This window comes from Rosa chinensis, chromosome 1 (genome assembly GCF_002994745.2).
Source record: "Rosa chinensis cultivar Old Blush chromosome 1, RchiOBHm-V2, whole genome shotgun sequence".
In the NCBI taxonomy this organism is placed as follows: domain Eukaryota; kingdom Viridiplantae; phylum Streptophyta; class Magnoliopsida; order Rosales; family Rosaceae; genus Rosa; species Rosa chinensis.
This window is the reverse complement of record NC_037088.1, coordinates 11,966,768-11,982,315: the sequence shown is the minus strand read 5'-3', so window position 1 is coordinate 11,982,315 and position 15,548 is coordinate 11,966,768. Positions and strand designations below refer to the sequence as shown.

Genomic DNA, 15,548 nt, shown 5'->3' with positions numbered 1-15,548 from the left:
TCTTTTGAGAAAAATTGAAATCGTGTTTTAGGAAATAAGAAATTGAGAGAAAATCGCTATGTATTCTCATTGATAATAGGGGCCTCTTTATATACAGGATTACAATGCACAGAGTCTGAATCATACATGTAAAGATAATCTCTAGATTCTTCTAATTAAACCCTATTACCACTAGGTCAAGTAACCTAGAGTTTGGGCCAAACACAAATTAGAGATTCACTTGAACAAATCGTTATTTTACATTATCGTTTTTTTTTTTTTCGAATGATAAAAAAAATTACAAACAAAAATCACTCAAACAACCTAGTCTTAAGTTATCAGTAAGAAAGCCTGACTAGCAGATGAAGGAAGAGCTCGACTCCAACTTTGAGCTTGGAAACCAAGCCCTGTTTTGGCTATTGCATCAGCCAAGAAGTTTGCTTTTGTGTGTGTGTGCTTAAAGGACAAAACTTTAACAATTCTTGCAAGACCTTTAATATCCAAGACTAGATGCTTAATCCACCAAGGAACAGAGGTTGCACCAGTGGTATTATCAATGAGGATCTTGGAATCACCTTCAACTTCAATATTTGTGAAGCCATGAAGCCACACTGCATCTAATCCTACTCTTAAAGCAAGTGTTTCAGTTAAAAGGATATCCTGGGAACCCGCATTGTTGCTGACGCTAAAATAGGATCTCTAGTTGAGTTTTGAAAGACAAAACCTACAGCTGCACTTGAATTTGCTAGAACCGAACGGTCAAAAAGTTGAGTTTTAAGGAAATTACAAATTAAAACCACGCAAACAACCTTTCATATTGTCGTTTAGGAAAAAAATCTTTAATTGCTTTTAATAAAAAAATTGAACAATCATGTCAAATTAATTCCTGAAACGTAAAGCAAAACTCAACATCTTTTTTATGAACTACCATAAAAATTGACCACCGTTTCAATCAAAGCCAAGTCCAAGACTATCCACCTGGTCTGTTTTGATTGAAACGGTGGTGGCGTTGAAACTCCAGAACGTAGATCATCGTATTGGAGGAGGACTTTAGCTTGCAATAAGTAACTTGCTCATCATCTTCTTCCTTAGATAGAGATTAAAGACTATTAAAATCCAGGTATACTTATTTCTTTATTTTATAGAAAGCAGAGTCTCAGGCATATAATGTTAGTGAGCTTGGATAACATGATCTAAGCAATATGATGTACGTGTTGGATAAATATCACCGAAATACAGATAAATTTTGAACACGAACATTTCAGATTGAACATATTCAGTTCATTCATTGATTTGATCTGGTTCGATACACAAAAGATCATCAATTTGGTTGAAAATTTGAAGAAGTGACCTATTCATAGAGACCTAAAAACTGAATGGTGGAGATGCCGATATGTGATCGAAAAGTTGGTCTAAAAGCTAGTTAACTTCGTATTAAGAAGCTAACCAGTTAGCTCTAGAGCGCTCCTCAATTAATTGAAGAATGTAAGAATTAATAAATCATCATTAGAAATAAGGATCAAATCAACAATGTCAATGCGGTTGATATTAACCGTACCCAACCGAAGTATCAATTAACCGATATGGTCGGTTAATCGAATTTCCATTGCGATTTCGGCTAGTATCAAAAAACCAAACTGATAGAACCAAGCCCACCCCCAATTTGGTCTAGTGGCATAAGTTTTCCCTTCGTAAGTAAGAAGTCGAGAATTCAATTCACAAGAGACTAGTTGTTGTATTTATAAGTTGTTGTTGTGATAAAAAAAAAAATAATACAACAAAATTAAAAAACTGAAAATTTTGTAGGATGGTGGAAGTACTCGTGTCAATGCAGGTGTTATGTCAGATTAGTTATGACTAGAAAATTTTGATATAATCCTCTTCATCCCGCATTATATACATTATACACATTGTTCAACAAACTTTTAAGCTATTCTCTCTTTTGGCATTCCTATTTTCTGTAGAACACATAATCCTTTCCAAGATTATAGGGTTTCACGGATAGGCTTGTACACCACCAACATAAGTTGCGTCAATGAATGCAGATCCTTCTGCCACAAAGTCATCCCATGAATATATGGAAAGTACGACAAAATCTGCCAGTTTTCCAGGGGACAAAGATCCCAGATCACTGTCAAGAAAGCATGCACGAGCAGCTGAAAGAGTATACCTGTGATGATAATTGTAAATGTTTCAGGTGGAAAAGTAGAACTACAGCATGAGTGCAAGAAACATCAAACAACCTTGATTGATCAGTAGGCAACATTTAGAAAGAAAGATAATGAACACTTCGAACAACTCATCGTAGTCATCCATCTCAGCAGTAAAAGACCGTTCCAGCAACAAAGATAATATTAAAATGACAATGGGAGACAATAGAAGTGGTCATATATCTTCTGATTCTACAGGCAAGGCAGGTTCTTTATTTCTGATATATATGGTCATGGGTAGGTCTTTCGTCTACTTATCACGATAACTTTTTACCTACATTTATCAGATCTTTATCCCCCTTTGAACAGAGCAGCACTGGGGTAGAAATGATAAGCATGACCATTCTGAAATTCCATAACTTTTTCTTTCATCCCAATCCACCTTTATTACGCTTCTGAAATTCTTGAAACTTATCAACCAAATATGGTTGGACTAAAAACAGATTTTGCCCTAAATCATGACTTGAGGTCAGAATTTTGGGGGGTGTGACCTACGGTGACAAAGCCCACCTAAGTGGGTTTTGCACAATAAGTATATCACAATAAATATCAGCATTCTTAGTGAATTTAGGGTCTCCCCGAATGTGAATATTCTAAACAGCAGTCCAGTAAAAAGAATTTGGCGAGTAGACATTATTTAAAGGATAGCAGATGCAATTTTCCTTACGCTTTCAGTGAGTCATTCAGAGAAACGCTCTCTGATGGAACCCAAGCAATATCCCAAGCTGGGGGCATCCTTTTCATTGCTGTCTTAATACCACCTAAAGGATTAATGTCTACAACCTGCAAAATGCCACCAACCTAAAATTCACAAAAAATTTAACTAAGAAACAACATTAATTGCTGGGTGCAACAAGTTCATCCTGACATAAATGTCATTATACTTACTGGCCAGTCGGAACCAAATGCCAATTCTACATTGCTACCCAAGAGTGACTTGAATAAATAAGATCTCTGAGCCCTGTCTATCCCAAGCTTTTTGTTTACAGACTCGGCATCAGCTAACAGGTGCTCTGGCTATTAGTAAGTGGTGGATTCAGTAAGCCATACCAATTTTATCCACACACCAAAAACAAAAAAAACAAAAAATAAATAAAAATAAAATAAAATAAAGCATTAACGGTAATGACTCGGAGGTCTGAGAACTAAAATTCAAAAGGAACAAAGAAAGCATACTAGATTATAAGAACACAGACGGGGACAAGGAATTCATTCACTCAAGATATATTTGCACAAATATATATAATACAGATTATTATAATATAACAAACCACATACATGGAAACACCTATCCAAGATAGAAGAAAAGACTTCCTCCATCTGCAGATTAATAAAATGTCTCAATGAAAGTGCAGTAACACGTTCTCCCGTAACCAGTAGAAGTACCTATCCCCCAACTCCCAAGCATGCTTAGAGAACAAGCTAAACATAATTCTAGATTTACTAACCACAAATAAAGAGGTACACCAATTTGAAAAAGGTTGGATTCTCTTATATGCAAAATGATCAGAATATGGTTGAAATGTGAACCTCAAACCATTACAAATAATTCTGGAAATAACTGTATTAGCAGTTCTATTAACCTAAGACGCTAATTAATTACAAAAATGATAAGATACCAAGGAGTAGTGTGATCAACCTGTACTGAAGCAACAATCCCTAGTTTACCGAATCTGGCTGGTGTCCCAGGTGCCAGATGCTGCGCATGCTCAATCTGAAACCATATGCTCCAGTAATGCAAACATAAATTAAACGGGGAAAGTAACCTGTGAAATTTATACATGGTATATATACAATATATAGGGCAACCATTATCAGGGAAATTTTTTTACCCTGAATCTTCGATCCCTCACTCCGTTTTTTGAAATGACTGACTCATACATGTCGAGGATCAAGTCATTTGCTCGATCGCCTATAGCATGAATAGCAACCTAAGCAAAAGAAAGGAACTTTTAAAAGTTGAATCACAGTAACATCATGTAGGGACAATTCACAGGGAGTTGAGACAACACCTGAAGCCCAACTCTATCTGATGCTAAGGTCAGGTTGTGGAGACTTTCATAATCTCCTACTTGTAAGCCATAATTATGAGGCTCATCAACATATGGCTACAAGAAGTAAAATGAAGTTCAGGAAAACGATATAATCACTGGCTATGTGAAAAGTTACTTCACATCACAAAGCAGTAGTACGAGGTGAACTGGATTAGCTCACTACAACATATTCCTTCCCTCCCTCAATGACAATGACAAGATAAAAAGAGGAAGAAAGTAAATGTAAGGAGATATAAATGTATATATACAGAATAGTGGAAACGGTTAGTCAATAGATTTCAAACATAAATTGTTTGTTTACTATATATAATTGTAGATTCCCAAGCATTTTTATTCTCACCTCATAGAAAAGTGCGCTACGAGAACCCAATGACCCATCAGCAAATGCTTTAACCCCACCCAAATAAATCCACTGGCTCATAGATTGGCCAACATTGTTAATAAGATCCTGAAAAGGAAATATAAAAGTCTTAAGAGGAACAATAGACAGTGAGAAAATTTGAAGCATTCATTCAAGACCTTTCTGAGAAAAGGTATTCACCACTAAAATAATCTATGGTGACATCTCCACTTGAACAAGCAAAAGAAAAGTTTCACGAAAAAAAAGAGAAGATATAAGAACAAAATTAGAATAGTTGATGTATATAGAGTTATGGACCATAGAAGCATAACATATTTTTCGGCCCTGAAGCCTAAACTATTCATTGCAGCGAAGAAAAGAAAGAGTATTTAACAGATACACTTTTGAGATATGAAAGAGATATATAAATTTGAATCACACTGCAGTTGCAGAAAAGGTATACTAATTGCTCCCTAGACTGACTGAACAGAATTATTTTATAAGGAAGGCAGAAGATTCATAAGTCGATATAAAGAACATGTGAAGAATCATTCTTCAGCACCATCAGGTTCAGAATCAATTATCTTTTAGCACACCTTTTATGCAAAACAAGCAACTGATAAGAATTCATACACGTAAACGTGACCAAGTCTCCAGTGGGAAAAATAAGCAGACCCTGATCGTCATCTTCCCTGAAAAATCAGCCCATTGATACACATCTGCAAAAAGCATGAAATGAGAAACCAAGTAAACAAGAATTAATTTGAAGGAGCAATTAAATTTTAATTAAAAATGGCAAACTCATCTCCTATGATCAGTGAAATAAAACGAAATGCAACATGTATTATGTACATTATGAAGTTCCATGGATGTATTATGTTTTACTGTGTTGCAACTGAATGTCTAACTGAAGCCGTGTCTTATTTTAATATGCTGCTTCCAAACTCCTTGTACATGAAATCATTTAAATTTGCCTGATAATTTTTTTCTTCATTTTGGTAATGGTGATGGTGATCACATTGTACAGGAACAACAAAATCAAATGAACCAAAGACACAAAAAGTAATGTTTCAACTTTCAACTCAAAGGACACACAACAAACCCTTAAATGGAGACCTGAAAAATCTTCCCAGGAATCTTTTACAGAAGTCCCAGGAAAGTATCTACCAACGTCAACAACTGTCGTCACACCCCTCATCAAGGCATGATTGCTGGCTTTATGCAAAGCTTCCCTCCGCTCCTCTACTGAGACCTCTGGAATGAGTGGAAGGATATGTTCCATTGCAGAATCAATCAACAGTCCAGTAGGTTCTGCAAAATGATTACTTGGAATATAAGTAATTTATTATGGCATCAAGTATTTATCTAAAGATGTTAAGAACCTAAAAGGATTAAAAAAAGGAAAAAAAAAAAAAAAGGAAGACGCACTAGAGAAGATAGTTAGAGGTTTAAACATGATGGCACAACATGGACAAAGAACCCTAAATTTAAACTGCTTTCCAATGTAAAAGAATAGACGAAAGAGTGTAATCTTGAAATTCCTCGGAAACAGATGCCCAGAACCTAACTCTCTCCAAAAGCCTTCCAACTCTGCACCAATATAGGTTTCAAAGCTCCTTTTATTTATTTCCATCCAATCCACCCACATCACATCTAAAGCACTCAACCAGGGGAGTTTTGCAGTAAATATAGTAAATTTTTTGGCTTGAAGGTGTCAATCTGATCATGATGAAATTCTTTTCCATCCTACTCTTATTGCTTCCGATTTTTTTTTTCAATGAAGTTAGAAGTTCATTACAAGTATTTAATAACTCCACACAACAGCTGTCCAGTGGAAGTCCTACCAAAGGTTTTATACATCTGCCAATATATCCTTTTCTCCAGGGGGTAGATGTTTCATCTCTCCCCAGCAAATGCTCTTCATTGCCAACATATCTTTAAATTTGACTGCCTGTATCTATAATGGCCCAATATTCTAAACCTTTCAAAAAGGCTTCCAAATACGTCTTTGTTCCTAATGACAAGTTCACTGTCAACTCAACACCAATGATTTATTGGCACAATACGATGTCATATTTCAACTATGAGTTGTCACTTGTCAATCATGATAACATGGGGCAAAAGATATGACAATGAATTTTGTTGTAAGAAATATTTATGAATTGAACTATTAGTTGCTTATTCATGGGGCACTATAGTAAGTGACCTCTCAATGCCATTTGAACGGCACCAAAAATTGCCAAAGCATGCCCGCTCATGCTAAAGTTGTGAACGGCACTGCATCCAGATACTGAAGCAACTGGACTTGAGAATATTTCCTAATTAAGACAATTAGAAATATGACAATTATGTATTCTCATACCTTCATTTTGTTATCGGAGTTGACTTACTGCTAACATATTTTACTTTTCTGCAGTACTATAAGGAAATTCTTTTCCATACAAGCTTGAGATATGGATAACACAAAGGGTCGTGTTCAAACACTGAAAGAAGTGCAACACTTCCAGATGCCTGATCTGACTGGAGTTGAGAATTTTTCCTAATAGTAAAAGAATTACGTACTATTGTAATTTTCTTTTCACAGAATGATTGAGGATTCAGTGTCTTTTCTTCTCTCGACTAAATTAAGTTAGTCTACCATACAAGTTAGGGAGATGCATGATCCAAGACTCCTAACGTAGGCAGAAATGCAAAGCATAGTTTAACCACTCATGTAGGTTGTCAGTTCTTATCCAAGTAACTGAAAAGATTCAGGATGAGCCAACGGAAAGCTTATAGCCCATAGTTTTCTTTTTCTCAAAATTAAAAAACTTTTATTGATCACATTTGAAAGACTGTAATCTCTGAAAGCCACAGAAAAATGATGCTGAAAGAGCTGGTCCCACAAGCATATTGGCCATACAAACAAAGTTAAATAATACCTCCACTGGTGGTTTTCATGATGGTTCCACCATTTGGATCCACTGATGATTTAGTAATCCCACCCAACTTGAGTGCCACTGAATTAGCCAAGCTCATATGCCCATCCATTCTTGATAGAAAGACCTATAAAGTAAAGTACATTAATGAAACTAAAACACTATTGTGAATATTGTGGAAGGACCCAAAATTAAATTACTTATCACTTACAGGATTATAAGGTGTAATATCGTCAATCCAAGAAGCCAATGGCAACTCACCTCCCCATAGATCATTGTTCCATCCACCGCCCAAAATCCAGGAACCTTGTTTTGCATCTGATTTTCATTTTTTTTTTCTTTTAGAATCTTATACACAAGACTATTAGAGAAAGAAAAAAAAAAATCCTTCCAATGGCTCATTCAGATCATCATTTATCAGAATTTTAGTCATTCTCAACAATGCTCCCTCAGCAAAACTACTTTTCATGATTAAAAGTTAGTGTTAACAGACTTCTGGTCATCATTAATGATGCATCATGCTCCCACTCAAGATATGATACAGTAGATTAAATGTTATCACAATTCACAAAAAAAGAAAAGAATTGAGAGTTCATTTGACTAACTGCAAACATCATATTGTATTATTCATTTAATTCTATAGCTAAATTGAGAGTTCAATAGTTTCACTTTTAGTCATATACTTCAAGCTTATTGCAAGAGACTCTTACTGGTCAAATAAAATGACTGAACTTTTAGTGTCCTACAGGTGTCAATGCTAATCTTTATGATCAGACTGCTGCTATGGTTTAGCATTTTGAATTCTATTTTTATTTTTTCTACTATTTTGGGATGTAGACCAGACCATAAAACACAAACATCTTGTCCCTGTGATATACTTTGCTTGATCTTTTGATAAAAGAATGTTTCTTATCCCAAAAGAATAAACACATAAACAAAGAGTGTAAATAAAAAAAATATAAAAATATAAAAAATTAAAAGAAAAATTTACACATTCTACATTCACATGCACTGTGTTTGCATAGGTTTGAGAAAATTGCGAGAAAAATAAAAAGGCAGGGAACTGACTTCTCACAGCTTCTTTGATCCTCTTCACAAATTCATCTTTTGAGTTTATGCCATGTAGTTCTACACGCATCATCTGTTTTCCATTGTCAATATTTCACACCCAACTTTATTATTCATATTTAAAAGCATTTCATTCTAGTTTTTACTCAAGAAGAATAAAAAGAGCATATCAAAATTCAGAAAAAGAAAAAAAAAATCAAAATTAATTATAGTGCTTCAGTCATACCTGCAGTCCACCAAAGATCAGATGCACATGGGAATCAATAAATCCAGGGACTACAATTTTTCCCTTAAGATCTAACACTTTAGTCCCATACCCTACCATATCCTGCATTTATATTTTAAAATACATAAGACAAGGGTATCTTACAACATTGGATGAAACAAGTACCTTTGATTGGCAGCTAAAAATAAAATTCACATAACATAAATCAATAGTGAGTGCATCTATTTTTGAAATTTTATTATATTTTTCTGTGATCAGACCAAAAAAACAAAAAACAAAAAATTGATTCTCTGAGAAATAGATTCCAACAAGAACTGAGAAACAATTTGAGCAAAAGGCCATGAAACAACATTCTCAATGGAGCACTAATTTGTCTAAGAGTCTAGTTACCTAAAGGTGGATTGTTACAGAATGCAGACAAAACAAGAACGTGCTACACTACCTCTGTCTGGCCATGAGATAATGAGACTATGGAAGTATACTCAAATCAACTTTCAGAGATTGATTATTAGAAGTTTGAATATAATCTTAGGTAAATGCCTGTACAATTTCAGCCCCCACCCCTGCATTCTTCCTCTGTAACTCATGTTTTTCAATTTTGAAGGCCTTTTCTTTTCCCCTTATTTTATTAGGACTACATAGCCGAGTCTAACAAACCAAACCATGTTTAGGGAATAGTTAATGACTCGTACACCGGATTTGTTGCCTAAACTCTAAACAAAAGTAAAAGATAAAACCCTTGTTTTAAATTTTCAGGGTAAGAACTAAGAACTATACATACTAGCAACGCTCTGAAATGAATCTTAGCTGCATACCTAATAAAGTATCAACCATCATGAAAACTAAACACACAGAACTCTATGTTTATGTGCATACATAATCTCACACTCACCTCGGTGCCGTGCCAGATATCTTAAATCACTGTGAAATACTTGATATTAAGTTGCCATCACTCCTGACTCTCTCTCTCTCTCTCTCTCTCAAGTTGAACATGAATCTAATCACAACACCGCTAGCATCAAAAATTTCCTCAATCAAAAACTAGTTGAACCTCAGCTCCTTAGCTTCACATGCATTTAGTAATCAAAGAATTCAAAGCCTAATACCTGAACTGAGGAGTAGCTTCCAATCCGGAGAATCCTTCCGTTGCGAACGGCCATGGAATCGGCGAAGGGGAGAGACTCGTCGACCGTGTATATCTTGGCATTCTTCACCACCAAGTCCGCCGCCGGTGACCTCCAACTCAACCACTCTGCAATTCAGAATTCCAAAAAAAAAAAAAACACGACATCAAATTGAAGCGGAAAAGAGGCTGAGAAAAATTTGGAGTGGGAGTAGGAGTTACGGCGGTTGGGATTGAGAGAAGCGAAAATGGCGAGGAGGAGAGCAGCAAAAGCTGAGAGGAGTAGGAGAGAAGACTTCATTTTTCGAATTTTGGAGCAGAGCAAGAGACTCTCTTCCAGTATCGCCAATTGTTCACTTCGTCACTTGGCAGTTGGCGCTTCACTGTACAAGAGACTTTCGGTTGAGCAACACGACCCACCAGTTAGACCTTCTCTATTAAGGCCCTTAATTGAAGGGTAGGGCTGTTAATTGACTGAATTCTGACATATATGATTCGATAATACGACTTGAAACCTGCACGATTAAAAAGCGGATTGGCCCCATATGTCCTATTTAGTAAATGAGTTGGCTGCGGGTTAACTTGTCAACCACAACACAACCTATTTACCAAATGGGTTAAGCTGGCTGGAATTAGGTAACCTGTTTAATAAATAGGTTGAGATTGAGTTTAAATTTTTGACGCGATTATTAAATGGGTTGGATTTGAATTTGTCTCCTATGCCACGATAAATATCTTGACCCGACACGAATTCAACACAACACAATCCATTGACAACCCTAAGTAAGGGAGAGATGTATTTTGTTGTCTCTAATAATGAAGGGCTAAATTTTAGCCCCTAAATTTTTTTTTTATACAGTATTGAAAACCGAAACCAAAATAACATGTTTATTGTTTTTTGATTATTGCTTATTCAAGTTGGTTGAGCATACTTATTTTAACCTCAAGGAGGGGTTCGAAATTTGTCATTATATAATGGGAAAATGTCCATTTACTCAAATTTGAGCTACACTAACCCTATTTACCCAAACATCTTATAAGGTTGTCCACTTACCCAATAAATTACATATTTTTTGCCCTAATACGCAATTAAGTTATTTTTTTATTAATTTTTGTTTATTTTTGGGACAATTTTGCCCTCTCTCCCTTTGTCACTTAGAGAGAGAGAGAGACTTCACGAGACTCATATCACCGGCGGCCTGAATCTGGCGACCGGTGTCTTGTTTTATTGCCCCCAATAAACTTTTTATTACCCCTAATAATACCCAATAAACTTGTTATTACCTCCAAATAAACTTTATTGCCCCTAATAAACTTTTTATTGCCCCCCAATAAAAATTTATTGGGGGTTAATAAAAGTCTTTGGCGACCTCTTTGCAAACTTCCGGCAACCTCCGGATCGGTGAGTAGAGTCCAATAAACTTTTTATTGCCCTCCAGTAAACTTTATTGCCCCTAATAGTACCCAATAAACATTTTATTGCCCCCCAATAAACTTTATAAAAATTTATTGGAGGGTAACAAAAGTCTCCGGCAACCAGTGATAGGATTCCGGCGGCCGGATTCAGCAGCCAGTGACCGGATTTCGGTAACCGGAGTCCTGCGAGGTCTTCAATGACTTTTTAATTATTTAAAGGGCAAATTTATCTTTTTACATTTAAATTGGGTAAGTGGGCACACAAATTTTTTAGTAGAATAAGTGGGCATTTATTGGGCCCAAATTGAGTAAATGGTCAAGAACTAGACCTGTAAATGGACCAGATTTTGATCCGGACCCGCTCCAGATGGGTGGCTATTGGACGGGTTTGGATCGAAAATTTTGATCCGTCAACCCGTTTATTTAACGGATCAAATACGAATTTAGGTCAATCCGATCCGTTAATGATCCGGCCAGTTTTCATAATAATAAAATATTATTTTTATTAATATATTATTATTTTTTTAAAATATAAAATATAAAACATGAAGAATTTTTAATACAATTTTTTTGCATAAATCTAAGGGACAGTCCATCACCCAAGATTCCAAGAAGCATTAAGAATTTTGATAATGTAATTCTACTTTTGGTGATACTTTTCATATTGTTTTAATATTTTATTAATATCGTATGAGGCATCATGATATAAATTTAATATTACTACTTAAAATTTTAAAATATTTAAAATTATAAACGAGTCTGACTAGCGGATCGGGTATCCGTTAATCCGGCGGATACAGATTTGGATCGAGCTATCAATGATCTGCCGGGTTAACGGAGCGGGTTTGGATCAAATTTTTTTTTTAAGTAAACGAATTTGGATTTAGGTCGATCCGATCCAAATCCGGTCCATTTACAGGTCTATCAAGAACCCTTATATAACTACCATTGGATCTAATAGTTGATAAATGAATGAAGGGTTCTTGACCCATAACACCAAAAATGGGATAAAATTGGCCCACTTACACCACTAAGAGATTTTTATTCCCACTAACCTCATTTAACAGCTAAGTGATGATTTTAAACTTCAAAAGATTAAAAATTACAAATTGCCACTCACCCTCTATCATCGATCTCTCTCACACTATCTTCTCTCTCTCTCTCTCTCTCTCTCTCTCTCTCTCTCTCTCTCTCTCTCTCTCTCTCTCTCTCTCTCTCTCTCTCTCTCTCTCTCTCTCTCTCTCTCTCTCTCTCTCTCTCTCTCTCTCTCTCTCTCCCCCCCTACCTCTCTCTCTGCCGGCGACTTCTTCTTATCTCTCTTTTTCTCTTCACCGGCGCCGATTTCTTCTCTCTCTTTCTCTTGGAACGACTGGTTCCTCTTTAAGGTCTCCTCCGAATTCCTTGCCAGGGAGACGTCCGGGATCACGATTGAGATCTGCGACCATCTCGTCGGCACCGTCCGGTTGATCCTCAACAGCTTTCTTGAACTGGAATCCAAGATCCTGTCATTCACGGCGCTGCAGATTCGCCGGCCTTCTGGAAGATTCCACTGCTTGTTGAACGTCGCCGCGTTGGTAAATCACGAGTCGGAGTGGTCCAGGGAGGTCGACGATGTCTTGGCGATCGGTTACCAGATCTGATGGGCAAGAGAGAGAGCTTCCGGCACCGGCGCCGTAAGGACAGCTTCAAGAGGTCGAAAGAGAATTTCTCCGACAGCGAGTCGAGGGAGAATTCTTGCGTGGCGATGTCCAAAAAAAAAATCTGAAACTTCAACAGACCATAACTTTCACATACGAACTCCCATTTTTTCGTTCCACATGTCCACGAACTTGTATCAACGCGCTCTACGACTTTCGTGAAGGAAGTTTTCAAAGAAACTCAACGTATCAAAAGTCAACCTTCGCGCCCCCCTCTCCCCTTCTCTCCCCTCACAAATGACGCTTCCTGAATAATTATTCGTCCGAAATTAAGTCCACTCCATTCCGAACCACATACTCGTACCAACAGCCACTAATTTCTGGGGCATCGCACACTAAACCTAACCTAACCAAACAACCCTAACTGAAAAGAGTAGGGACTGATTAAAACCTAAACCACACCAAAATAAAACCCTAAGAGACTAAGTCAACTATAACATAAAAATGAAATAAAAGAGTACTAGAATGAACCCAATCAAGAAGAATAAAAAGAGCATATCAAAATTCAGAAAAAGAAAAAAAAATCAAAACTAATTATAGTGCTTCAGTCATACCTGCAGTCCACCAAAGATCAGATGCACATGGGAATCAATAAATCGAGGGACTACAATTTTTCCCTTAAGATCTAACGTACTCTTTAGTCCCATACCCTACCTTATCTTACATTTATATTTTAAAGGGTTTTTGTCCATTTACCCCATTTCTAGGGATTTTTTTTCCCACTAACCCGATTAAGCTTTTTTAATTCCCTCTTACCCAATACACTCTAAGGGAGTCTTCCCTAATGCCCCATTAAGATTTTTTTTTAAAATTTTTTTAATACCATTTTACCCCTCACCCATTTGTTACTTAGAAAGAGAGAGAGAAAATGGAAGAGAGAGAAACCATAAGAGACTTCGCCGGAGCCCGGTACCTGTCGCCGGAATCCAGTCACCGGTCGCCGCCCACCGGAAAGGTGTATTGCCCCAATAGACATCTATTGCCCCCCAAATAGAAGGGCAATAGATGTCTATTGCCCCCCAATAGACGTCTATTGCCCCAATGGTCTATTGTCCCCTAATAGATGTCTATTGCCCCCCATGCAATAGACGTTTATCAGCCATGTATTGCCCCCCAATAGATGTTTATCAGCCATGTATTACCCCCCAATAGACGTTTATTGCCCCCCCCCCCCCCAATAGATCTTTATGTAGCCGGAATGATAACTAATCTTCCTAAAATTAGACAAATAAAATTGAGTACATAAAAAAAAAATGAAGATATTATATCAATTAAAAAACTTCTATTGCCCTCCAATAGATGTGTATTGCCCCCCCCCCCCCCCCAACAGACATTAAAAAAAAAAATTCCCTTCTGTCCCATTACTTAAAAAAAAAAAAATTATCTGATTTGGGCACCCAGAAAATGATCCGGGCACCCATCGCTGCACCTTCCTTCGTCGGTTTTTCTCGGTTGCAGATTCTCAACGCACTCAGATGTCTGAATATTAGATCGAAACCCTCAGTTGCAGACCCTCAGTTGTTGTTGCGCGGAGACCGGGTTGTCGGAATATGCCGGATCGTCGGAATCTGCAAGAGAGAGAGAGAAGTCGTGCTGGAGATAGAGCGGAGAGAAACGACGATGTTCAGATCGAGATCCGAGTTCGCCACCGGCGAGGTAGCTCTGACTGGAGCTTCTTCGTCGTCTTCAGGCAAGCCGGTGCTTTTCGTCTGTGATTTAGGCAAGACGGAACTGATTCAGGTAAGCCGGAGCTTCTTCGTTGTCTTCAGGTAGCTCCAACCGGAGCTTCAGGCATCTCCAACCGGAGCTTCAGGCATGATGCCGGAGTTCAATGCTGCATCGGGTGGGGAGAGAGAGAGAGAGAGAGAGAGAGAGAGAGAGAGAGAGAGAGAGAGAGAGAGAGAGAGAGAGAGAGAGAGAATTGTGCCGGGGACGAGGTGGGGAAGAGAGAGATATGAGTGTGATAAAATGTAATTTTTTAATTAGGCCAAGGCTAAAATTGTCATTTTGCTTTAAATTGTGTTAGTGGGAATAAAAATTTGTTGCTGGGGTAAGTGGGAAAATTTTGCTGATTTTGGGGCTTTGGGTCAAGGACCCTATTTTAAAATACATAAGACAAAGGGTATCTTACAACATTGGATGAAACAAGTACCTTTGATTGGCAGCTTAAAATAAAATTCATATAACATAAATCAATGGTAAGTGCATCTATATTTGAAATTTTATTATATTTTTCTGTGATCAGACCAAAAACAAAAATAACAAAAAAATTGATACTCTGAGAAATAGATTCCCACAAGAACTGAGAAACAATTTGAGCAAAAGGACATGAAACAACATTGTCTAATAAGATTCTAGTTACTTAAAGCCTTAAAGGTGGATTGTTACAGAATGCAGACAAAAACAAGAACACGCTACACTTCCTCTGTATGGCCATGAGATAATGAGACTATGGGAGTATACTCAAATCAACTTTCAGATTAGAAGTTTGAATGTGATTTACTGTTTTTTTTTTTT

General features: G+C 37.0%; 1 protein-coding gene across 3 annotated transcripts; it reads right to left on the bottom strand.

The window, feature by feature from the left end:
* Positions 1-1,796: 1,796 nt before the first annotated feature.
* On the bottom strand, positions 1,797-10,350 carry LOC112185087 (protein LONG AFTER FAR-RED 3). 3 transcript variants are annotated; one of them, XM_040510140.1, is made up of 16 exons: positions 10,141-10,350; positions 9,902-10,047; positions 8,796-8,897; positions 8,577-8,642; positions 7,763-7,819; positions 7,505-7,628; positions 5,700-5,894; positions 5,217-5,302; positions 4,584-4,691; positions 4,202-4,297; positions 4,022-4,120; positions 3,829-3,903; positions 3,468-3,509; positions 3,078-3,206; positions 2,857-2,972; positions 1,797-2,149 (listed from the first exon to the last, which is right to left on the bottom strand). In XM_040510140.1, exons 1-16 carry the CDS (start codon positions 10,217-10,219, stop codon positions 1,975-1,977), a joined length of 1,695 nt encoding a protein of 564 aa, XP_040366074.1. In that variant the 5' UTR covers positions 10,220-10,350; the 3' UTR covers positions 1,797-1,974. The 3 variants fall into 3 exon arrangements, with proteins under 3 accessions (XP_040366074.1, XP_024179069.1, XP_024179074.1); XM_024323301.2 differs by having other exon boundaries at positions 7,713-7,819; positions 8,570-8,642; positions 10,141-10,349; XM_024323306.2 differs by lacking the exon at positions 3,468-3,509 and having other exon boundaries at positions 7,713-7,819; positions 8,570-8,642; positions 10,141-10,348.
* Positions 10,351-15,548: the final 5,198 nt, after the last annotated feature.

Excerpts from the sequence above, each read along its gene's own strand:
- LOC112185087 (XM_024323301.2), bottom strand. The coding sequence starts at position 10,219 with ATGAAGTCTTCTCTCCTACTCCTCTCAGCTTTTGCTGCTCTCCTCCTC. Across the intron at positions 8,898-9,901 it reads GAAGCTACTCCTCAGTTCAG|GATATGGTAGGGTATGGGAC; the intron begins GTATTAGGCTTT and ends ATATAAATGCAG. Across the intron at positions 4,298-4,583 it reads GTAGCGCACTTTTCTATGAG|CCATATGTTGATGAGCCTCA; the intron begins GTGAGAATAAAA and ends TACTTCTTGTAG.